A 23497-nucleotide genomic window follows, 5' to 3' on the forward strand; every position below is an offset into this window, starting at 1 on the left:
TTAGAGAATGGCTAATTTAGGTAGTTATGAAATATTAGTAACTCATTAAAAATAGCCTAAATTAATTAATAAATTAAATATTTTATAATAGATTTCATAGCTAATTATATTAAAGCAACATATAAATAAATAAAATCTATCTTTTTATTTTGAATACTAATTAAATTTTAATATTACTGTATCATTTATATATATATTGCATTTATTCATTTTGATGTTTTAAATATTTTGAGTTCTTTATTTGTTCATTTATATTTTTATTATAATTCATTATATCATTATATCGTTTCTTTTAATTTATTTATTTCACTCTTATTTCTATAAATTTAAGATTTTATTACAATAAATATATATTTTAAAAATTTATTGAGCTCTAAATTTATTTTGTTTAGTAGATCTCATAATTTTTTTGTTTTAAATATTTTGTTTTTAGTTAAATTAAGCTTTGAATTTATTTATATATTATAATTAATATCTTACATGATGATCCATTTTCAAAATTGAAAATTTGATAAAAGTATTCGATTTTATTTTAATTTGAAATTTTTTTATTTAATAATTTTTCAATTTAAATCAAAGTTTTAAATTTATTTCTTAGCTCTATACAAAATTTGAATTGGTTTATCAATTTTGATATTTCAAAAGTTTATAAAATCCATATCATTTATCATTATTTAAATAGATTTAATTTTAATTTAATAGGCATTTAATTCTTTGAACATTTTTTAGATTGACTAATTTTATCAAATATTTTTAAAGTATATGAGATTATTTTTTTAATATAGTGAAATTAAAAAATAATTAATAATGTTTGATCAAACAGTTAATATATTTTTTATATGAATAAATTACAAGTTTTATAATATTTGAGTTTATGGTGAGAAATTAATTGTTTTCAATTTTTAAAGTTGTTAAATTAATTTTCAATTTCAAGTTGCTTTAATAATTTACAAATATTAACCATAAATTAAATTAATTTAAAGGAAAGAGTCTTTCTTTCATTTTACATTACTTTTTAATTTATTGATTTATTTCTTAACTAATTTTTTTTATTGTCAATTTTGAAATCTATCTTGTTTAGAATTAAAGTTGTTTCATTTAATTTATAAATTTTCAATATAATATTTATTGATGTATCTAAGCTATTTTATTTTGATTTTATTTATAAATAAATGGCTCTTGGGATATTATTTAAATTAAAAATTTTTGATTTCTTTGATTTTGTGTTTGTTAGTTTGTTTCCTTTACCTATAAAACGATACTGTGGGAAATAAAGAAATGAGATCTATCTATTTATTGTATTTTTAATTAAGAAAAATTAAAAAATATCTTGCATGATAATATCTCAACGAAAAAGCTGCAGAAAATAATTTATAAATCTGCATGCATTTATACATTCATACATACATACAAATATACAATCTAACAAAAAATATATTTATCAAATAAACATTTAGCAAATTAATTGATTTATAAACAAAGTAAAATCAATCCGTATCCAATTAATTTTATAGAGATAAATCGTTAAGGCCTTTAAAGTAATGAATTATTCATAAGGTACTTGCTTTTGTTTAACGCCCTACTTAGCTTATTGCAATTTATTATTCTAAAATAGTATACAGTCAGAATTTTAAAATATTTAAATTTCATCATAATAGATTCTCCTGATATTGATAGACCTGTTAGAAGCGACGGTGGATGGGTTTAGACTGGTGCTAGAATCAAGCCCCACTTAGAGGTTAGAGATTTAAATGCAAAAGATGAAGCAATTAGCGTAATTTCAGGTTCTTAAGAAGATGGAAGAATTATAGTCACAACTAGAAATGGAATTAAGTAATCAGTCGTTAATAAGCTATTTAAAAAAGATGAAGACTTAGCATCATTTAGGGAATCTTTCAAAGACAGAATTGAAACATATAAGTTTGACTAGGTATTTGGCATAAATTCAAAGTAAGACCATTATTTTTTGTTTGAAATTTCCCCTTAAAATCATATAAAACAGAGCAATCAATATTTACAAATAAAAGTTAGCAAATTTTAGTATTTAATATAAAGGCCAGTGAAACAGATTTTTTTTAATTTGAAATAAATCCTTATCTACATATATACATACATAGATATAGGGTATTCCTTTATTGATTCATTCATAATCATAATAGCATTTAAATATTAAATAAAATCTTATTGTAATAATTTTTTTGTTAATAAAAAGCTAAGATAAAATTTATTAAGTGTACTTTTCTGAGGCAACAAAGCAGCTATTTTCAGGAATAAATGCATCTTTTTTGATTTATGGACCATCTGGGTAATTATCACTTATAATAATATATATAAATCTTAATATACGTTAATTCATAGGAAATTATTCTATAGAATGATGATAAATAAATAATTGATTAATTGTTAGGTTTAGTTGTTTTATTTTATTCTTTATATCAAAAAAGAGCTGGTAAAAGCTTCAGTTTTAGTGGAAATGAGGCTAAAAACGAAAAAGGTATTGTTTTTAAAGCTTGTGAAGATATCATGCAAAATCTTTCTCCCCATCTTTTTGGAGGATAAACAGCTGCCCCTTCTGCTGGAAAAGTTTAAAGACCATAATCTGGTTAACTTTCTTCTAAGCTTTCCAATTTAAAAGTTTCTGTGTATTCTATCTATCAAGATGAAGTTTTTGATTTATTGCACTCTTTTTCTCCCAAAAACATAAAATAGTCTGTAAATAATATCAATTAATATTTTAATAGCTTTCACCTAAAATAAATTTAAATGTTTTTTTTCATTCTTTAACATTTTTGTTTAAATAGTTAATTTGTTGTTTACATAAATTTTAGATTAGAGAATTATATGAGAAATCAAACGCAGAAGTTAAAATCATGAATATTACAAAAAGAGATATCAAAATGATTTCAGAATTTAAATAAACTTACTCTCAAGCCATCCAAAACTTACTCTTTCTGGGAGAATAACTTAAGGAATAAAATATTTATGGCAAATCTCATATCGTAGTTCAATTTGAAGTTTAAACAAGTATCATTGAAGAAAGCAGTTCTGGAAAAGAAAAGAATAAAATTACTAAATTAAGTGTTATCAGACTTGCAGATACTGATATTTATGAAAATACACAAGAGTCAATTAAGAATGACTTCGTTGTTTTAAAAAAATATTTACAACACTGCTCCAGATATAATGAAATCAGCTCAACTTATAAAATTTATAAGTAATCAAAATTCACATTTGCTCTTCGTGATACTTTAAATGAAATTGCTAATATAAGATTGCTATGCTGTGTTACAACTAATCCTGCAGCTTATATTTCTTCTATTAAAACAATCGAGGTAATTTAAATATACTATTTAAATCTTAATTTAACAAACAAATCTATATAAGTTTTTTGGCAGAATGACTACTGGTCATGACAGATCATAACTTTAACAAAGCTAATCTGGCTACTAAAGATGGAACACATAAGAGGAATCTAGAATTTCTCATCATCAAAACAAGTAATTTTAATTCATGCTAAAATAATTTTTAAACAGCTATTTAAATAAAAAGTGCATCTTAAAACTCTCCATCTTTTACAGGTAAGTTTAGAAACAACTCTTACTTGAACAATAATAATACATTGGGAAGCAATACTTTGTAACAAAATAGCGTTTCTGGTAATAACATTCCTCAATAGGAATTAACAGCTTAAAAGTAAAAAGAAATGGAATCACTCATAGTTGAAGCTGAAAATCTTGTTACTGATTTGACTAAAAACCAAGAAAATGTCCCTCGTCTTAGTTTAAAAGAAAAAAATACATTCCTTAGCGAGAAATAAGCATAATTAAAGGAATTAATTGGATCACTTGACATCAACTCATATAACTAACCATTAAATTAAGTAAATTACTGTGATACTCTATTATAAAATGCTTCCAGAATGCTCTCTAGAATGGCTTCTCCAAGCACGTAATCTATCAAAAATATCAATTTGCATTAGTATTAAATATTTTTATGTAATAATTATAGAAGGTTAGGTTCAAATTTAAGAAGTTTCCATAGTGATAGCAGTGATGAAGAAGTTTAATAAATAAAGCAAAAGATTGATCGTCAAATTAGCAGACTATAAGATACATAGACAGATAAATCTAGAGATATAATTAGTGGTTATACAAGTCCTCAAAGATTAAATTCATCAGTTTTAAAGTCTCCAGTCAATAGAGTTTCTTCACTTACATCTCCTATAAATAGAACAATTAGAAACTAGAGTATTACTAACTTCTAAAATTAGACTTTACAAAATACTGACTAACAATTAAAAATCGAAACACTAAATAATGAATAAGAAAAGTTGGCTTCAAGTTTTAGTAATTTAAAAAAATCAATGCAACTAAAGGAAGATTTGGAATATTAGAGAAGAAGATAGGACGAATTCGAAATGCGTAGTCTTGATTTAAAATTAAAGGATTAAGTTATTCGTAACTAAGATCTTGAAGAGTAGGTTAGACATAAAGAAGAAGTTATTCACCAAATAGATAGAGAGATGAAGAATTGCTAAGACGATCTCTTAGTTAATATGGAAAAAATGAGAGAAATGGAGCTTAAACACGATAATTGGGCTCGTCTTGAATAACAACTTCGTGAAAATAATGAAGTTTTAAAGCAAAAAATCCTCAAGAAAAAAAAGAAAATTTAAACTTTAAAGTAAGCGATTTATGTTTAATTTAACTTAATTAGATAAAAATTGTTAATTATTAAATCAAATATCTAATAAATCATATTAAACTATATTCTAAAAGGTTGTCAGTTTAGTCAAAAAATAAAGATTACATTGAGTTAGAAGATAATTTGTCATCTAAAATAGATCATTTGTAAAGAGTTCTCAACGAATGCTAACATTCTCTGTAAACTAAATTAACTCCAATATATATATATTTTAATTCCATGTTATTTTAATTTGAAAAACAGCGACTAAAGCCAAAGAACTTCTAATGATTTGAATGAGGAATTATAAAATTTAAGAAAGAAAATAGAAATTAAGGATGAGCAAGTGGAAAGATTCGGTGGAGAAATTGAACATTTAAGAACTTAAAACAGTAGATTGGTTTAAAAGCTCGATATGGAAATGAATGAGAAGCTAGATAAAGACAATCAAATAAAATCTCTTTCATAAAGATTTGAAGAAAGCAAAGATCTTAGCCAATCTTTAGAAGCTAAATTATAAAAATTAAGAGCTACTTATGACATTGAAAAAGAGGATTATAAAAAGTAAATTGATAATCTAAAGAAAAAGAGAAAAGAAAAAATCAAAAAGTTTAAACAGTTCATAAATGAGCAAGAAGACAGAATTGTCTAGCTCGAAAACGAAAAAATTCACCATGAAAATCATGTTTAATAAGCTTAAGTTGAATAAGTTGATAACAGAAAAGAAATAGAATCTCTCAAAGAAAATCTCAAGCTTGCCACTTAAGAAATTGTTATTACAAAATAAAATGTATTTATTAGAAAAAAAAACTAATTTTTCATATTTATTTTATTTTTAAAAAGAGCAACAATTATCAGATTGAATTAGAAAGATTACAAAACCTTGTTACATCTTTAGAGAATAAAATTAAGAATCTTGAGTCTGGAACATTAGAAGATGCAAGAACTATTTAACAAGTAATCTAATAATAGCTGAAAAAGTGAAATTAATTAAACATTCTTTACAATATAAAGTTGAGAAAATCACTAGAAGAAGAAGAGTCCTCCAACATAGAGCTAAGAGACATCAATAAAAAATTAGAAATTGATTTATAAAACTTAGAAGAAAAATAAAATGAGGTTGATTAATTATAGTTTAGCTTTTACAAATCAACAATCATTCATTTTAATAAAATTAATAGGAAATAACTGCAATCGAAAAACAAGTTGATATATTGATCTTAGATATTAATTCTTCAAAGGCACTAAACGAAGAATATAAGATAAAAGATGAGGGTTATAGAAAATAAATTGTAAGTCTAAATGACGTTATAGAATCTTATAAGGAGAAATATTACAAAGCCAAACATTCTAATAAGGCATTAAAGTCTCAGATTAAGAATGTATGCTTTTTTGTTAATAAAATTATAGAACTTTTTGTAAATACTTAAAAATTTATTTACCATTATTTTATTTAATAGCTTGAAGATAAATTCAAAGCTATAGAAACATAAAAATTATTGGAGTTGAAGGAGTTAGAAAAGAATAAACTAAGCTAAAAGGTATAAGAATAAAAGGAAAATAAGTTAAAGGTAATTGATGAAATTTAAGGACTCATTTCTACTCATAAAAAAATAAGATTTTAAAAAGACTGATTAAATTCTGCTATTTGAAAATTTTATTTAATTAGCTCTAAATAAATAAATAAAAAATATTATTAGTAGTTAAATGATTGAAGTCTTCTTTTTATTAGTATCAATCTATGTATCAATCTATCTATCTATCAATTTTTGTAAATAATTTATTAAAATCTCTCAAAAATATTTGAAACTGAAAATAAACTTAACTTAATATTTAGATTTATAAGATTGTTCTAAGTGTATTCATTCATGCATTAATTCTGTTTTATGTAAATTTAGGGTTATCCTTTATTAAATATTTGTGATTTAGCAATACAAATAAATACTAGATAGTTATATTAAATTTCATTAAATTAGATAGTAATTATACGATACAAAATATAGAGACTTTATTTATATTTTTAATAATGGTAATTTAGGTGTGTAATTTATTTTTTATTCGTTCATTCAACTAGATTCATTAATAAAATTGTTTGTTTGCTTGTAAAATATCAAAAAAAACTTAATATATTTTTGTTACTATTTTCAATTACTGAAATAAAAAATAACAAAATAAGCATTTGTAGAAACACTTCGTTTTTAGCTTCTTAGAGTTTTTTATTATAATTTAGAATTATATTTTTGCAGAAAAGTATTAAATCAAGAAATTTTATATTTTTTACTTTTAAAGCAATGAATTCATCACCTGGTAAATAAGAAAAATTTACAAAACAGAAATTTTTAGAGTTTCTCAAACATGGTACTACCTACAGACCGTTTGAAAGAAATATCACTCAATTTTAAACTGATTTTAGTAATTAATCTAACTAGGGTTTTAATTCGGATCGAAAAGTAGAATAAAATCGATCTTCATCATATAAAAGCCAAATATTTTAGCCCTATCAACAAGAAAGAAATGGGTTAGGAAAGATAATTGTAAAGCTACATTTTAAATTATGAAAATGAATGAATTATCCAATAAAATATTTTTTAATTTAATTATTAAAAATTAGGTGTAGAAGTAGCATTTAAAAAATGATCTTGAAATGGACTTTGAAAAAAAACTGTCTCAATATGAGTTGTACAAAAAGAAAATCTTGAATAGAAAATTAATAGATTCATTAGAGAGAGTGAAGAATTTTAAGATTGATACAGCAACTTAAGTCACTCCAAGAAACTAGCCTATTTAAAAGAATGGAAAGCTCCTCTTTGATAAAGGACTAAAGGTTAAACAACAATTATTTATCTAGAACAAAAAAAATACTATATTGGCTAGTATTAGTTAATTTTCTAACCAATAATCTACCTAGAACTTATCTAAAATTCATTTAAATCACTCTCAATCCAATTAAAGAATATCAAATGAAACTAAACATACCGATTTGCAATAGCAATAAGACCAATAAAAATACCCTGAAGTTTAAGAGTATTTTCATATATTTTTTTTAAAATAAAATAATTTCAAATAAATAAACTCTTTTAAAAAATTTAAAATAAAAGCCATGGATCAGACAAAAGCAATAAAAATAAAATGCTTAATCTTTAAAATAAATATCATGTTTTAAATTATTTAAAAAACAGACCTGAAAACTAGGGAATAATTTAATTATTAATGACAGATTCAAAATTATCTAAAACATAGGATCATTCAATTGAAGAAAATATGAATTCAAATACGAGTAATAAAAATCAAAGAATACCTACAATAAATTATTATTTAAGCAAACCAAATAAAAATGGAAACAAAGGTGAATAAACTGCAAATACAAGCAACAGAAGCTTTTTAACTTCTGTCAGATAGGATGATAGTAAAACTACTCTAAATCAATCAAAGTTAACTAATTCGGAATACATTACAAATAAAAACTCAAATAAGCCTACATTAAATTAAATTCAAGCAACTTAAGAGTAATTAATAGAAGAAAACATTAATTCTGATGACATTTAGTTTTAATGTAACTAACAAATTAAAAGACCTTATTTACCACAACTCACTGCAAGCACAGAGAGTTATGAAAATTTATAGAAAGAAGATTTTACTAAAAGCAAACAAAGTGGCATGCAGGAAAGTGCTGCAGAACTAAAAACAAGTGAAAATATTAAGGATAACAGAACTCTTTATCAAACAAATTTACCACTTATAAATTAAAGCAGTTACTTTGACTACCCAGAAATTCTTTTTTATAGTCATGATCTTGATGAGATGGTTCCTTTTGAAAGCTTTAAAAAGTATAAATTTAATCACCCTAAAAATGGAATCTAAACCTACTAATCAGATACAGGAAAACTTAAAATGTTTAATTAAAAGAAAAATTAATCCACTAAAATTAGTAACAATTCTTCAAATATAGAAAGATGTTTTTCAGACAGATTTAGGCCTGAATAAATTGTTCCACCAGTTGGAACTTATGAAAAAAACTATAGTCTTATCGAAAAGAAGATACCAACGTTTACTATAAAACAAGAGCATATTAAATAATTAGAATCCTCACTTAAAAGCTAAAATCAAGAAAATAAAATAAAAACGCAAGCACCTAGCAGCTTTAAAAAAATTAATAAGTAAATGACTTCTATAATTATATTTAAGTTAAATAATTAAACTTTCTTTATAAAAGGACTGAGGTAGATGATGAAAGCTTTGAAAAGATGTATTTTGATCTAATAAAATCAATATAGAGTAAATAACTTATGAAGATATTTCAAATTTATTTTATTATTTATTACAAAAAATATAAAAAGATGAAGTTTAAGAATAAATTTAAAAGTGTGGTGACAAGTATCTCCATCCTGATGGAGATTTATAATTACAAAGGCACTTGAGCATTGAAGATATTTAAATGGTAGATTAAAGATTTAAAGTTTAAGCAAAACACCTCAAAGATAAATTAAATAAAATGAAAGCTTACTTAACATTTTATCAGTATTAAGTCTGATATTTATTCCCAATTAAAATAATTAAAAGAAAAATTATTATTTTAATAATATAATTTTAATCTATTTTATTTATACATTTACAATAATTACTTCTGAGAGATTACAATTGGGCTTTTGAATAAGTTTTATTATATATTACTAATATTCTCTTTCAGCCTGCTTAAATATTTTTATGTAATTTACTTAATATTTTATCAGTATTATATCAGATATTTATTTGTAAAATTCACTACTTTAAATTAAAATAAATAAAGCAAAAATATATTTTTTTAATTTATTTACCCTAATTAACTACTTAAACTAAAGTTTATTTTTCAGCTTTTGAATATATTTTAAAAATATTCTCCTTCCTTAAATCTTTTTTGTTTTAACATTTGTAATTTGTATTCTTTTTTATATTATATCTTATTGAGAAATATCTAAGTAGGAATTACATTTATACAATGTATTTGTTTAATTATTTAATTATGCTTTTTTATCGAGATGCTTATTTAATTAATATTAGTTCAGATAGAATTATTGAAGAAAATATTTTTTTATAAAATGTTTAAATTTCTAAATTGTTTTTTCATAAAAAAAAATATTAATTAATAAATTATCTATTACAAAAATCTAAAAAAATTTTAATTTTTACTGTAAGAATTTTGGAATGAAACAGACTTATTACTTTTTATTAATTAATAATTGTAAATTCTGATTTTAGAAATTAGTAGTTGATAATATAAATTTTAATGTCAGAAAGATTTGGTTTTTTAACAGACCCAAAGTTAACCTCTAATTATCATGGAAATAAAAAGAATAGTAATTAGAATAGTTTTCAGCATGATCAAAATGCCTCTTTGTAAGAATACGATTTCGATTTCACAGAAGAAGAGTACATTGAATTTTTGAAATAAGCAAATAAATACGAAACTAACCCGTACATGAGAGATATAAGTTAGCAAGAATGTGATGAATTTTAAAAGAAATTAGATAATAAATATATTTAAAGGATATGGAAATCATTTAGAGAAAGTGGTAATAGCGATTCAGGAAAAATATCAAGATAAGTGTTCAAAAAAGTTTTCATTAATATAATTGATGATTAAGTTAGAGAATTATTTCTAGATGCTCTCTTTGAAAGTAAAATATTATTTTGGATATATATGATAGATTGATGGATGATATGAATATGAATACTTCAAATGTGTTGATGTAAATAATATAATTTTTATAAAATTATAGGGTTTAAATTGGAAAAATTAAGTGAAAAATTCGAAGATTCTGAGTTCAGTAAAATAGTGACTTAGTAGAATATTGATGCTGAAAAAGTTGATATTTAAGATTTGGTAATTTCTTTAACTATTCTTGCGAGAATGAGCGAAGAGCAGAAGCTAAAGTGTAAATATATTGATATACTTAGCAAGCAATCATCTATTTTTTAAATAAATAAAAATATTATTTTAGTAATTTTCACCTTAACAGATGTTGATGAAGATGAATGTTTGTCCACTGAAGATATTAGAAAAATGATATAAAGAATAGAAAGAAATTTTACAGTAGAGTAGTCTCATATTTACTCAGAGAGTTCTTGCCTTGCACAAGAATTTGCTTTAAATAAATCATAGCGTAGGTATTAGTGGACAATTTATAATTTAGGATAGAAGGATCTAACAAAAGATAATACTAAGTAAGAGGCGGGATCAATAAGTGGTAGTTATGAATTAGATGAAAATAAGCTAATTACATGGGAGGAATTCATAGAATGTCTAAATAAAAAGCAAAATTTGAAGAGAAAATTTTTACCTAACAACTATTTATTATATCATTGTTTGGTAAACAAACTTTAAATTACATATTTATGTTTTATCAATAAAATAAACTGTTCTTACTTATGTATGTTCCTTTAAAATAACAGAAAAACACAAACAAAGAAAAAGAGTACAAAATTAACAGTGATAATGCAAATGACTTTGATGTTTTCAGAAAACTGATACACTTGAAGCTGAGAAATTTTTATGAAAAAGATTACACACAAGCTTATCCTCTCAAAGAAAAAGGTATAAGGTACCCAGGAAAAATAAAAATTGAACCTCCTCCACCTGATAAAAAATCTGATTTACTTCCTAATTTTTAAAAGACAACTGATCAAAAGAAGTTGAACACATTTGTTAAAGATTTCAAGCAACAAACATCTAACTTATAAAAGAATTTCATTGAAGAGCAGTTGAAAAAAATGGAAAGTTAAGAAGACAGCTACAGCAAGTAGTTTGGTTCAAAGCCAGAAAACTCAAATAACTTAAAAAAATTCAGTAAGTTGTTTTTAAATAGAATAAGATATATATAAAAAATTATTTGAAAACTCTTAATTAGTTGAGATATTAGAGAAATAAAAAGGAATGAATGAGGTATTAGACAAATATAGAGCAATGAAAGACAACCAGATAGATTTTAAAATATGAAAAAAAAGAAAGAAAGTTAAAAATTTCTTAATTTATTTTAAAGTATTTTCAAAAAATAAAAAAATTGTCTTAATAAAATAAATGTAGAAAAAATGAGTTAAAAAAATTAAATGCCTAATTTTCCTTATTTGAAATTCAATATATATATATTAGTCAATCTACATTTAATTAAATTAAGACCATTGAATATATATGTTGATAATATTGTGTTTTAAGCTGGAATAATTAATTTAAAATAAAAATTATTGGACAAAAAATTAATTTTAATTGCCTTTACTTAAAATTAAACTTATACTTTGCTCTTTATTTATTTGTATGTAAATCATTTTTAAAAAGTTCAAAATATTTTTATTTTTTCTGATTAATTTTTAAAATAACAAAGAAATAGGTAAAAAGCTTTGTAAGATAATATTTTTTAATTTAATAATCTAAGAAAGATAAAAGTAAATTTTTATAAATTGAAAACTACTTTAGAAGTGAAAAAAATACTTCAATAAATTTCATTTTTTGAATAGGTAAAAAATAATTCTAATTCTTATTTTTATTTTTTAAATTAAATTTATTTTATCATCTGTCTTGTATCAAAATTTAAATTAAATTTTAAACTCATAAATATGTTGATATATTTATATAATAGTTATATCATTTTTTGAGAAAATAAATTGTTAATTGATAATGTAAATTTTGTATAGGAAAAAATTTGCTGAGCTAAAATATATTAAATGTATTTAATTTGAGCACTTTACATTTAAATACATAAATAGTTGTTAATATGTTAATTTAGAAATCTATCTATAATCAGAAAGTTTCAAATAATTTCCAAACACCCTTGAGATAGATATTAATTTCATTTGCACCAAGCTTTGATTCACCAAAAACTCTATCAACAAAAATAATAGGAACCTGTTTTGTTTATAAATATATATATTTATTTACTTATACACTTTTTTTATAAATTAATTACTTCTTCAATCTTGTAGTTGTATCCCTAAGCACGGATCAATATTTCCATTTAGAAAGCATAACCTTTGCTGATAATTTCCTTCATAATTCTTTCAATTACATCTTTTTTATATAGTCTTTTCAAATTTTTGGTTAAATATTATATCTACTATTTTTAAATTTCTTTACCTAAAACTTCCAGTTAAGTCAGAGCAACTTGAACCAAGAGTAGTTTTTGCAATAAAGTTAGCAACTCTACTTGTGAGCTTTCTCATGAAATCCCATCCATAAACTCCTCCGTTTTTTCTATATCTAGTACCAGTGACTATATCAGCATTATTTTCAGCTTATTTCCTTAAATAAATTATGTTAGGATTAATTTTCAAGAAAGATAAACTAATTAAATTTTACTTAATGAATTAAGGAATAAACTTGGGATGATGAGAGAAATCTGCATCCATCAAGATGATAAAATTACCTATTTTATATTTATTTTAATATCATTTATATATACCATGCCATAATTTTTAAAAGCTACCTGTGGCGTATTTCAACCCATCAATATAAGCACTTCCTAAACCTAATTTTCCTGGTCTAAAATGTAAAACCTAATATTCAAAGTATTTATTTTTTAAAAGAATAATTTTATGCACAATAATCTAATTTTATTATCTATATAACTCCTAAATTCAAATTTTTACAAGCTTTTTTCCATAGAATTTTTGTAATTCTTTAGCAACCTAATTTCAAATATTTAAAATAAATAAATTAAAATGCTTGGTTAAAAAGATAAAATATAATTTACTTCTTAGGTGCCATCAGGAGAATTATCATCAATAACAACTACTTCTAAATCAAGCTTGCTTTTGTTTTAAAAAAATTTTTCTTTTCATTTCAATATAAAATTAAAAAATCTAATTTAAAAATATTATAATAATGATGAAGCAAGCATAAGGAATTTCCAAATATTTTTGATTGAAATTACTTCTTATCAGCCATACTAAAAAGGAGATATAAAACAACTGGTAAATTTTCTCTTTCGTTGTAAGTGGGAAGTAAAACTGAATACTTATTTTGATTCTAAGCCATTTCTTGCTAATTTACTTTTATTTTAAATATATTTCTATCTAATATTTGAACTGTTTTTATTATTAAAAAATATCAAATAAAAAATTAAAATACAAAAATATATTTTTCCTTCAATTTTTAAGAAATCTTAAATCTACTTAAAAAATTAAATGAAGTATTTATTTAAAATCAATTTAAAAAAATGAAAAATCAACAAATAAATAAATATCTTATCAACAAATTCTAATTTACTTAACAAAATAATTAAATCTGTTATTAGATCTATTTAAAAAATGAAAAGAAGTATTTAAAATCAATTTAAAAAGAATAAAAAATCAACATGTAAATATCTTATCAACAAATTTTAATTTAATAAACAAAATAATTAAATATGTCATTAGATCTATTTTAAAAATGAAACGACGTATTTAAAATCAATTTAAAAAAATGAAAAATCAACAAATAAATAAATATCTTATCAACAAATTTTAATTTAATAAACAAAATAATAAAATTTGTTTTTAGATCTATTTAAAAAATGAAAAGAAGTATTTAAAATCAATTTAAAAAATTAAATATCAAGAAATAAATATCTTATCAACACATTTTAATTTACTAAACAGTTTTAAAAATTTAACATACTTTAATTCATTTTCTTGCAAATATGCTTTAGAAAATAAAGTAGCTTTATTATCTTAAGTTATTAATTTTATTAACCTTAGTTAATTATTTTTAATATAAATTAATTGTAAAACAACAAATCAATTAAATTGCAACAAATCTCATATGAAACAAAAATTTTTTTTTCATAAACTTTTATATTTGTTATGGTTATTCATATAAAACAAACAAATAAATAAATATAGTTGAATATCATGCTAATAAAATTCAATTTTAAGCTCCTAGAATTTCATCTCCTTCTTCTTCTTCATCCTCATACTCATCTTTTTCATATTTAGTTTTATTATTCAATTCAGGTTATCTTTTTTATTCTTTTTAGCTGTTTTGGTAATTTTATTATTATTATTATTATTTTGAGTTACTTTAGTTTTAGGTAGTTTTGTAATTCTTTTCGAATTCTTACTAATTGTTATAAAAATCCATCATTAACTTAGAATTTGTAAATGTTTAATTATTGTTTTATTAGTTTGGGCTATTGTTAAAAGATTATCTTTCATTCATTTAAATTGGAGATCTACTATCTAGAGTATTGTTATTTGTGCTATTTTACTCTGTGATTTCACGGAGTACTTTTCTATTAGGAGTTTCTTAGTTTTAATTTTATTTTATTTACTAGTTCTATGACTTATTTAATGAGGATCTCCTTACTGATTATTTTAATTATTGCTATTATTATAATTGATTTTAATCAAATTAAGCATTATTTTCTTTAAGGGTATATATTTATTAATCTTTATTTTAATAAGAATCGTTAGTAGTATAGCCGTTATCTTGTTAGCTCTCAAAGCCTTTATCAAAAATAAAAGGAGAACTTTTATTATTACTTAAAATTTAAGACTTATCTGTATATAATTTCTCATTTTATGAATTATAATTCTCTGATGGCTCAGTTTGGTATTTTTCTAATCCCTTAATGTATATTTTATCAGTTATTTTCAAATTTGACACAAGTTCTTCTAAATTATTATGGAAGAATTTATTTAATACTTTGAGCCCATCATTTTCAAACATTTCTAAAACTCTCGTAAGAGGATTTTCAATGTCATCTGCAATAATCCTAAATATACTAATTCATTTGTTAAATTATTTTCTAAAAATTATTATCAATTAATTAATTAATTTACCCATTTTCTATAGAGATTTCCACAATGTAAAAATTAAGTCCAAACTGACGTGACTGTCTATAGAGAATAGTTTTGTTTTCATCTATTTTATTATTGCTGTTACTTAAAGGTTCTAAGTGAAACGATCTATCTCTTTCTGTTTTATAAGTTTTTGATTTTAAATTGAAATAAAAGCAAAATTTATATATTAGATTATTACTATGGTTAGCTGTCTTCTATTATGGTGCTCCAATCTGTCTCTGTTAACAATTTTTATTAAAAATTAAAATATATTAAATTGTAAAAGAGATAAATTCCAAATAAAAATTATTATGAAAATAGATAGGTTGATTGATTGAATTGAATGACACATTATAAAATTATAGGTATTAAATTACCAACCAATCAACTTTATCTAACGAATATTATTAAAATTTTATGAAATGTCTAAATTTCTACATCAAGCGAGTAATTCTAACGTTTAATTGAAGCTGATGATTAGTCTAAATTTTAACCATTTGGGTTATATTAGCAATCATTTCTAGTGAACATTGCTTTTGAATCACTCTTCTTGTAAAGATTAACAGGATATTCTGATATTTTATGCAAAAGAACTTCATTTTTCTTGTGATCTTCTTCCCATTTACGATGGTCATATTCGCTTTTCCTGGACTTTATTCTTTCCAAAATTTTTTTATTCTCTTCCATAATGCTCAACAATTCTTTTCTTCTATTTAGCTAATTTAATGACTTCTTTTTTGTATATGAAGACTGTTATATAGTTGAATAGTTGTTATTTCTGCTTAGTCTATTCATAACTGATTGATCCTAATACTAATTTTCTTAATGGTTATTTTATTTAAACTTTATTTAAGCTTACAATAATATAAATTACTGTTGCTAGTAGTCTTTGGAGGATTCATAATTTTAGTTATTTTCTCTAACAAAATTCTGTTTTCTCTTTCTATTTCTGTATATTTATCTTCCATCAATTGTATTTTCTTTTTATTTTAAGTGTATGAAAGTGGATTGAAATGATCTGGCCTCTTAGTATCAATTTAACTGGATATTTATTTTAATTTCGTTTCATGAATTTGAGAATCCCTCTCTTTTATTTTTCTGCTTACAATCTTGCTAGAAACTGGCACTTATCTATACATTGATTAGTCTAAGGCTTTACTAAAACAACGCAATCCTTATTTTAAAACTTAAATATGTGTATGTATATATATATGTATCTATGTATTTATGCCAATTTAATTAAGTAAAGCTAAATCACTAAAATGAATAAATAAATAAGTAAATCTAAATACTACTACCTAAATTATTAATTAAATAATAAACTAACAAACAAACTATTTTTTTTGTGCATAAATTTTATTAAATAGCAATTTAATCATGTAAATCTAAGAAAAGAAAAGTAAAACGAAATATTTGTAAAGAAATTAATCGTTTATAAACAACTATTTATAGACCATGCTTATAACTAATAAAATTGCTTGAAATAAATTGCCCAAAGAAAAATATATTTTTATTTATTAAGAATTATTTTCATGTAAATAATTTTCTTTTACATTTCAATTCAAGTTCATTTTAAAAATTAAAAATTTATCTGAAAAAGTTCAAATAATTTAATTTAAAACTTCATCAAAATATATTTTTTCAAACTATTAACTAAAACCATACTCTTAAGCTCCTAAAGTAACTTTTGAATAAAACAGAAAACTAATCTGTCATTTTTCAAAAAAAATATTTAAGTCCAAAAATATTTATTTTCAAAATATTTCTTATTTAATTTTTTATTTTTAAAAATCAATTTTTAATGAGCAAAAATAATTCTATTAAAAGCAAAACAAAAATTAAATATATTATTGCATATACAACTTTTTTTGAGAATATAAAAGAATATAATTGATAGAAAAGTTAGTTTTTTTCTGATCAAAATTGAATTTGATTCATTTTTAATAATTATTAATCTTGTAAACTGTTTTTTAAATTCTTTTATTTCTTTTTATTTAAATTTTATTTAAATCTCTTTTCTACATAATTTTTAATTTTTTTCAATAAAGTTTAATCAACTAAAAGATTTTGGATTGATTGCCAAATAGAAAATTAACTTTCAATCATTGTTTTATATATTTTATGTTTCTAGTTAATTATATTAAAAATTTTTTGTATTAAAAACAAGGATTAAATTTATTTTATATTGTCTGTTATAGGGCTTCCCATAGATTTCTATTTAATGTAAGCCTTAAGAGTATCTAAAAACATATTAAATAAAAGATTTAGCTTAATTTTTCATCAGATTTTTGATCAATATATTTATACATAGAAAAATAAAGATACACTAATTTATTATATATATTAAAATTTTAGAACCATCAATATTTTTAAAAGAAATTTAATATTACAAATAAATTAAGATTCTTTCCCTAAAATAAACAAAAAAAATATAAAATCAAAATACTACTAAATAATTTTTTAAAAATGGAATATTACGATAACTTAGAAAATATTTAAAAGTAATTAACTGATAACTTATCAAACAAATGTCTTAGAGTAGAGTTAAGCCCTTATTTAACTGAGCCACAGTTGAATAATTTTAAATTTTTAATGAAAGATTTAGAGTATGATTCACTATTTATAACAAGCTGGGAATAAAATATCTGGAAAAAAGAAGGATTTACAAAATTATCTAACTTTTATTCTGATTTGTGCCATTTAAAAAAGTTTGGGTTAAAAATCTTTGTTAATGATCTGAATCCAGTTGGATCTGAAATTTTAGCTTAAGGATTATCTAACTTAAATAATATATAAGAATTAACTTTAGATCTAACATCATGCCCAGTTTAAGATTAAGGACTGAATTACTTTTTGGAAGCTATCAGCTAGCTAGATAAATTACAAAGCATAAGTCTATTATTAGATGAAATTAAGATTGGGAAAAATGGTATTGAAGGCATATTTAACACTATACAAAAAAATATTTGCCTAAAAAAATTAGAAATAAGTTTTGATACTAATACAACCAGCAAATTTTATTAAGAAATATCAAATGGTTTATAAAAGTTGATTGGCCTAGAAAAGTTAATAATATAGGTTAAGGCTGAAAAATAATCACAAATTTATGAAATTACAAACTCTATTTAAATACTTGAAAACCTCAAATATTTACTTTTAGAGATTTAATCAAATGAGAAATTAGTAGATCTTGACATTCAAATCATAGGAATGCTAGATAAGTTGCAAAATTTAAGCACACTTTATTTTTATGTACACTCTTATAAAAATAATCTTCATAAAAATAAGCTTTTGATCTTAAGCTATCTAAACTAGAGGTAAAAAATAATAGATTTTAAAATAAATCATGAAGAAAAGCAATAAGAAAATGTTAAACTAATTCAAAAAACAAAAAAAATAAAGCAATTAGTGTTTGTTGATTTCTTTGAATGAAAATGTTGGTTAGCATATTGATAGCTTAATTAATTGATTTCTCAAATTAAAATATATAAAACCTTTAAAATAAAAAAAATAAATATAAATCTAATTTATGTTTTTAATTTTTTAAATAAATAAAAGCTTGTTTGTATGTTTGTTAGATTGATTATTTGTTTTTTAGTTAATTAATTCAAATATTAAAAAATTTTTCTAATATTTTTTTAAAATTTAGTTAGAATTTAAATAAGCTTCTAATAAATAAAAATAAATAGATTTTCTAAAATAAAAATATAAATATGTTGTAAACTTAAACACAAATTAAAAGCATTTAATATTATCTAAATTATGATTTATTTATTTTATTGCTGAAGAATACATACTAATTAATTATTTTCTAAAATTTCTGAAAATTTTGTTTATTTGGATTTATAATTTTAAAATATATTCCAACAAAATTTATTTTTTTAACTAAGAAATTGATATTTAAGTTTAACTAGAACTGAATTGCAAATTAATAAAAATTAAACAAATTTTTATTTTTTAAACAAAAATTTACTTTTGATTTTAACAATTCGTGAGAATCATCAAATCAAAAAAAATATAAACCAAAATCAAAAAATGTAATATTAACTATTAATCTATATTCTTTAATCTAAATAATTCAAATATTTTATCATTTTTTTCCTTGTTAGTCGAAAAATTCTTTGAGTGGTCCTGGACATCTTTGAGAATCTTTACCAGTTTTTTTAGTAAGTTCTTCATCCAAGCATGTGCATTACAAAATAGTATCGATACCCATACCTTTATAACATAATTAGGTTAAATTTAAACGCCGATTTCAAAATTTGAATAAATAAATATTTTATTAATTAATTAATTACCATAAACGCTCATGAAAAATGTACCAACAAAGTAACCAATAACAACACAAAAAACTGTAGGAACTATAGGAGAGAATAAGTGACTGTCGTAATATGAGCTCTTGATAAGGATAATATATGAAATCAAACCAGTAATACCAGCAATAAAGAGACGACCTATAAAGATGAATATGTTACCAATAGTAGCAACAGTTCCGAACTTAGCAGGATTGCACCAAATCAATTCAAAGGCATCTTTTGCAGCACTACAGAAACCCTTACCAGTTAAAGCAATTTAAATGTAAGCATTCTTATTTAAGAATTTAATAAATCTTTCAAAACAAGCAACATAACATTGCAAGCACTTAAGTAAGTATTTAACACAAGTATTGTTGCCCTAACCAGATTTTTTTACTTATTGCTCCATAAATTCAAGTACGAGTCTAATAAATTAAACCTAAAAATAAAAAATGTTTTTGTTAGATTATTTTAAAATAAAATTTAATCTTTACAATTGCCAAAATCAAAGCACCAAATGCTAAGGAACCAAAGTGATTAGTGAGACCTCTCTTTACACCAGTGTAAACAGGTTAATGAGGCTATTGAAATAATAAAATAAATAAATAAACGGAAATACTAAATGCTTTTTAAATTATTGGTATAATTTCGCTTAAAAATTTTTTAGATAACAAAAATAAATAATTAAATTACTTCATTTGGTTTACTAAAGTACCAGAGAGAACATGCTGTAGCTAAGATGAATTGAATTAAAGCTCCAAAGAATGCATTAATCCACAAACCTCCGAAAATATGATAGATAAGCATGTATCTTGTATTTTTTTACCATTTAACAGAAGCGAAGGGGCCATATTCACTTCCTTGAATATCACCAACACTATAAACAAAAACAAAAGCAACAATCCTATTTATAAAAAATTGTAAATAAATTGGCTATTTTATTTGATATTTAGGAAAAAAATCCTTTAAAACAAAGAAAAAATTAAATCAAAAAATAGAAAGATATTCATACCACCAAGCAGTGAAGAGCATGCAAAAAATAGTAACAACAGGAGGTACTAAGAAAGAAGTCTTAACTTCCCCGACAAAAAGAGCAGCACTCTTAATAATAGCAATAGCTAATCTTATACGATTGAACAAGCATAAGAATGTAATAAGGAATAAACCATCTAAGGCAAAAACGGCATAAGAAAGATATTTTAAATTTTTTCCATCTTATTGCATGTCTTTATCACTGGCGGTGACTCCCTTTTTAATGAAATTTGTTGATATTTAAAAAAAAATATATTTATTATAAATAGTTTTACTTCATCATATTTATTTTATCCTTTTACTAATAATATGATAGCAAAGGCTGTTATGATAGCAAAATAAGCAATGATTGTCAACCAAGTTATTAATCCAGAGCAGTATCTAAGGATAACCATGTAAACAAAAGCAATAACAAAAGCAATACCAACACTGCCTAAAATCATACCCCAAGCTGTTTTAATATCACTAATATACCTTTCTAAATTAGTTGTACCACTAGCACCAAATGCATCTCCTATTTATCCCATTACCTTATCATAAGAAGCTCCATAAGGTAAGCAAACTCTATTAAAATAACCTCTAGTTTGATAAACAGCAACATGATAATCATCAAAACTAATCGAATTTGTGTTAGCCATGTAAGTTTCTATATTCAAAGTGTAATAAGTTTTATCAGTTTATAAGGCTCCTGGAGTGGTTACAAATTTAACTTTTTACCAAGATGCTTATGCTTAAGAATTATTTTAATTAGGAGTTAGTGGAGCTGATTCGTCAGAAACTAATTTATATATCATAAATATAAAAAATATAACTCAAAATATTATTGTAGGCTTACTTGGGTCTGTAGGGCAGGTATCCAAGCAAATACTTTTTTTAATACTACCAGGTGCAGTCAAATAAACGTATTTATAATCAGAGAGGGAATCAAAACCACAAGCTCTACCATAAGAATCATAACTAGTTAGATAAAAATATAATTTAGGTATTTTTTTATTGTTTTTTTTTTTAATTTTTTTTATTTTCATAAATGATTAATAAACGCCATTAAATTCCAAAAAAAAAAATGTTTATAAATATAAAGTTGTTTGTAGAAATTCATAGTTTTATCATCATTTAATCAATCAAAAAATGGCATCTATCGAATTTTAAATAAATTGATATTATATTTGCAAATAAAACATGTATTTATTATATGCGTTACCCAACCAAAAGCCTATCTGGATGTCCTTTACTTAAACCATAAGCACCTATAGCTATGATGGCAGCTATGTTGGCTAAGAAAAGCAAACAACAAAAAATATCATTGCAGCCTCTTGAAGCAAGAGGTCCGTTTGCCAAGTTCTCATCAACGTTATATTGTTTCTTCTCTTCAGTTTTATCTTAAGCCATTTTTAAAGAAGTAGATATATGTTTTATCAATAATTTAAATTATTCTTCCTGTTTTTGAAACTAATGCAAACTAACAAAAATAATTTAATAAATTTTGATTTATATTATATTATTATTAGATTTTTTAGTTTTTCTTATCAAGTTAAACCAACTAATTAATATTCTTTTACTTTGATCGCACATCCTCTATTAAAAAAATAATATCTGCTTTATAAGCAAAAGTGCGCTTCAAATTTTCTTCACCTTACAATAATACAAAAGACAATTAGATATTCGTTGGTTCTAAAATAAAGAAACTAATTTGTTCGTTATTACAAAACATCAATTTTAGTAAATCAATGCTTTAGTACATTATAAGTGATATTTAATCTTTAAATTATTTTTAGATAAATGAAAACTAAACCAATTAGATTTACTAATAAGTTTGAATATTTTATGAAAATCAAACACTTTTACTAATTTCGATGAAGATCAAAGCTTTAATAGCTGTTAATGCTTTACTTTTATATTATCCTTCTTTTAATCAAGGAGTAAATAAATTTTAAAGTCTATAAAAGAATTCATGATTAAATATCTAAATCTATGCGTTAAAATACAACATTTTAAAAACTAAATACTATTGTAAGCCATTGTTATTTTTTTAAATTTAAAATATAAAAATCTTTTTTTTGAAAATGCGACTGACTAATTGTTTATTTTTACTCTCGAATTTAGTTTTTTATAAAAAATACACAGTTAAATGAATAAATTTTAATTGATTTTCTTATTTTTTCTCCCTTAAACTTTTTGTTCGAACGAAGATTTTTTATCTAAGACTGAAAGATATTGTATTGCTTTTACAAATGCGTTATCATCATAAAATAATATTTTAATACCAAGCTATTTTTATAATTATCCTAATTAGAGACTTTTAAAAATTCAGGCTAAAAAATTAATTAATATTAACAAATAGAATTTTTAGTGGTTTATAAATTTTTTAATATTATCTATTTCAAAAATAAATCTATTTTGAATATCTTTTGTATTATGCAGATAAGTATCTGAAAAGATAGTCATTTTTTACATTTAATACGTACATATTTTAAAAGGGTATTTAAAAATAATTTGCTAGTGTTAATAGCTATTTTTAGCCACTTAGTATTACAATAATAATTTATATTACAAGATATATAATTAAGAAAAATAGTTAACTTGGAATAGAAAAACTGAATACGCTTGAAAGCATAATAAAATTATAATTAAAAGATTATAACTCTATTAAATTTTGAAATCCAAATTGTTATAGAATAATCTAATAGCCAAAAAATATT

At 22.4% G+C, this 23497-nt stretch overlaps 7 protein-coding genes across 7 annotated transcripts; 4 read left to right on the plus strand and 3 right to left on the minus strand. All coding sequences in view use genetic code 6, as the record gives it.

Annotated features, from left to right (window-relative positions):
• Positions 1 to 1541: 1541 nt before the first annotated feature.
• On the plus strand, positions 1542 to 6317 carry TTHERM_00069230 (kinesin motor catalytic domain protein; the record flags this gene model as incomplete). The annotated part of the gene is made up of 14 exons (XM_001007761.3): positions 1542 to 1557; positions 1659 to 1950; positions 2213 to 2305; positions 2445 to 2712; positions 2829 to 3332; positions 3385 to 3497; positions 3550 to 3948; positions 4009 to 4683; positions 4779 to 4883; positions 4948 to 5473; positions 5527 to 5640; positions 5698 to 5802; positions 5865 to 6065; positions 6144 to 6317. The coding sequence occupies 14 exons, from the start codon at positions 1542 to 1544 to the stop codon at positions 6315 to 6317; spliced, it is 3585 nt and encodes a 1194-aa protein (XP_001007761.3).
• Positions 6318 to 6932: 615 nt separating this feature from the next.
• On the plus strand, positions 6933 to 9214 carry TTHERM_00069220 (hypothetical protein; the record flags this gene model as incomplete). The annotated part of the gene is made up of 5 exons (XM_001007760.3): positions 6933 to 7217; positions 7295 to 7707; positions 7782 to 8840; positions 8897 to 8958; positions 9021 to 9214. The coding sequence occupies exons 1-5, from the start codon at positions 6975 to 6977 to the stop codon at positions 9212 to 9214; spliced, it is 1971 nt and encodes a 656-aa protein (XP_001007760.2). The 5' UTR covers positions 6933 to 6974.
• A 732-nt stretch (positions 9215 to 9946) lies between these two features.
• On the plus strand, positions 9947 to 11656 carry TTHERM_000069209 (hypothetical protein; the record flags this gene model as incomplete). The annotated part of the gene is made up of 5 exons (XM_012795548.1): positions 9947 to 10337; positions 10440 to 10595; positions 10662 to 11029; positions 11113 to 11506; positions 11568 to 11656. The coding sequence occupies 5 exons, from the start codon at positions 9947 to 9949 to the stop codon at positions 11654 to 11656; spliced, it is 1398 nt and encodes a 465-aa protein (XP_012651002.1).
• A 798-nt stretch (positions 11657 to 12454) lies between these two features.
• On the minus strand, positions 12455 to 13687 carry TTHERM_00069210 (dolichyl-phosphate beta-glucosyltransferase; the record flags this gene model as incomplete). The annotated part of the gene is made up of 8 exons (XM_001007759.3): positions 12455 to 12559; positions 12621 to 12735; positions 12788 to 12952; positions 13010 to 13076; positions 13137 to 13206; positions 13300 to 13338; positions 13404 to 13461; positions 13584 to 13687. 8 exons carry the CDS (start codon positions 13685 to 13687, stop codon positions 12455 to 12457), a joined length of 723 nt encoding a protein of 240 aa, XP_001007759.2.
• An 867-nt stretch (positions 13688 to 14554) lies between these two features.
• TTHERM_00069200 (hypothetical protein) lies at positions 14555 to 16778 on the minus strand (the record flags this gene model as incomplete). The annotated part of the gene is made up of 5 exons (XM_001007758.3): positions 16346 to 16778; positions 15910 to 16292; positions 15671 to 15710; positions 15472 to 15607; positions 14555 to 15413 (listed from the first exon to the last, which is right to left on the minus strand). The coding sequence occupies exons 1-5, from the start codon at positions 16608 to 16610 to the stop codon at positions 14555 to 14557; spliced, it is 1683 nt and encodes a 560-aa protein (XP_001007758.2). The 5' UTR covers positions 16611 to 16778.
• A 1159-nt stretch (positions 16779 to 17937) lies between these two features.
• Positions 17938 to 18903, plus strand: TTHERM_00069190 (hypothetical protein; the record flags this gene model as incomplete). Its single annotated transcript, XM_001007757.2, has 1 exon — positions 17938 to 18903. The coding sequence occupies one exon, from the start codon at positions 17938 to 17940 to the stop codon at positions 18901 to 18903; it is 966 nt and encodes a 321-aa protein (XP_001007757.2).
• A 658-nt stretch (positions 18904 to 19561) lies between these two features.
• Positions 19562 to 22187, minus strand: TTHERM_00069180 (plasma-membrane choline transporter; the record flags this gene model as incomplete). Its single annotated transcript, XM_001007756.3, has 8 exons — positions 19562 to 19689; positions 19770 to 20205; positions 20261 to 20347; positions 20460 to 20670; positions 20779 to 21014; positions 21074 to 21576; positions 21634 to 21755; positions 22000 to 22187. 8 exons carry the CDS (start codon positions 22185 to 22187, stop codon positions 19562 to 19564), a joined length of 1911 nt encoding a protein of 636 aa, XP_001007756.1.
• Positions 22188 to 23497: the final 1310 nt, after the last annotated feature.

This window comes from Tetrahymena thermophila (genome assembly GCF_000189635.1).
Source record: "Tetrahymena thermophila SB210 genomic scaffold scf_8254811, whole genome shotgun sequence".
NCBI lineage: Eukaryota > Ciliophora > Oligohymenophorea > Hymenostomatida > Tetrahymenidae > Tetrahymena > Tetrahymena thermophila.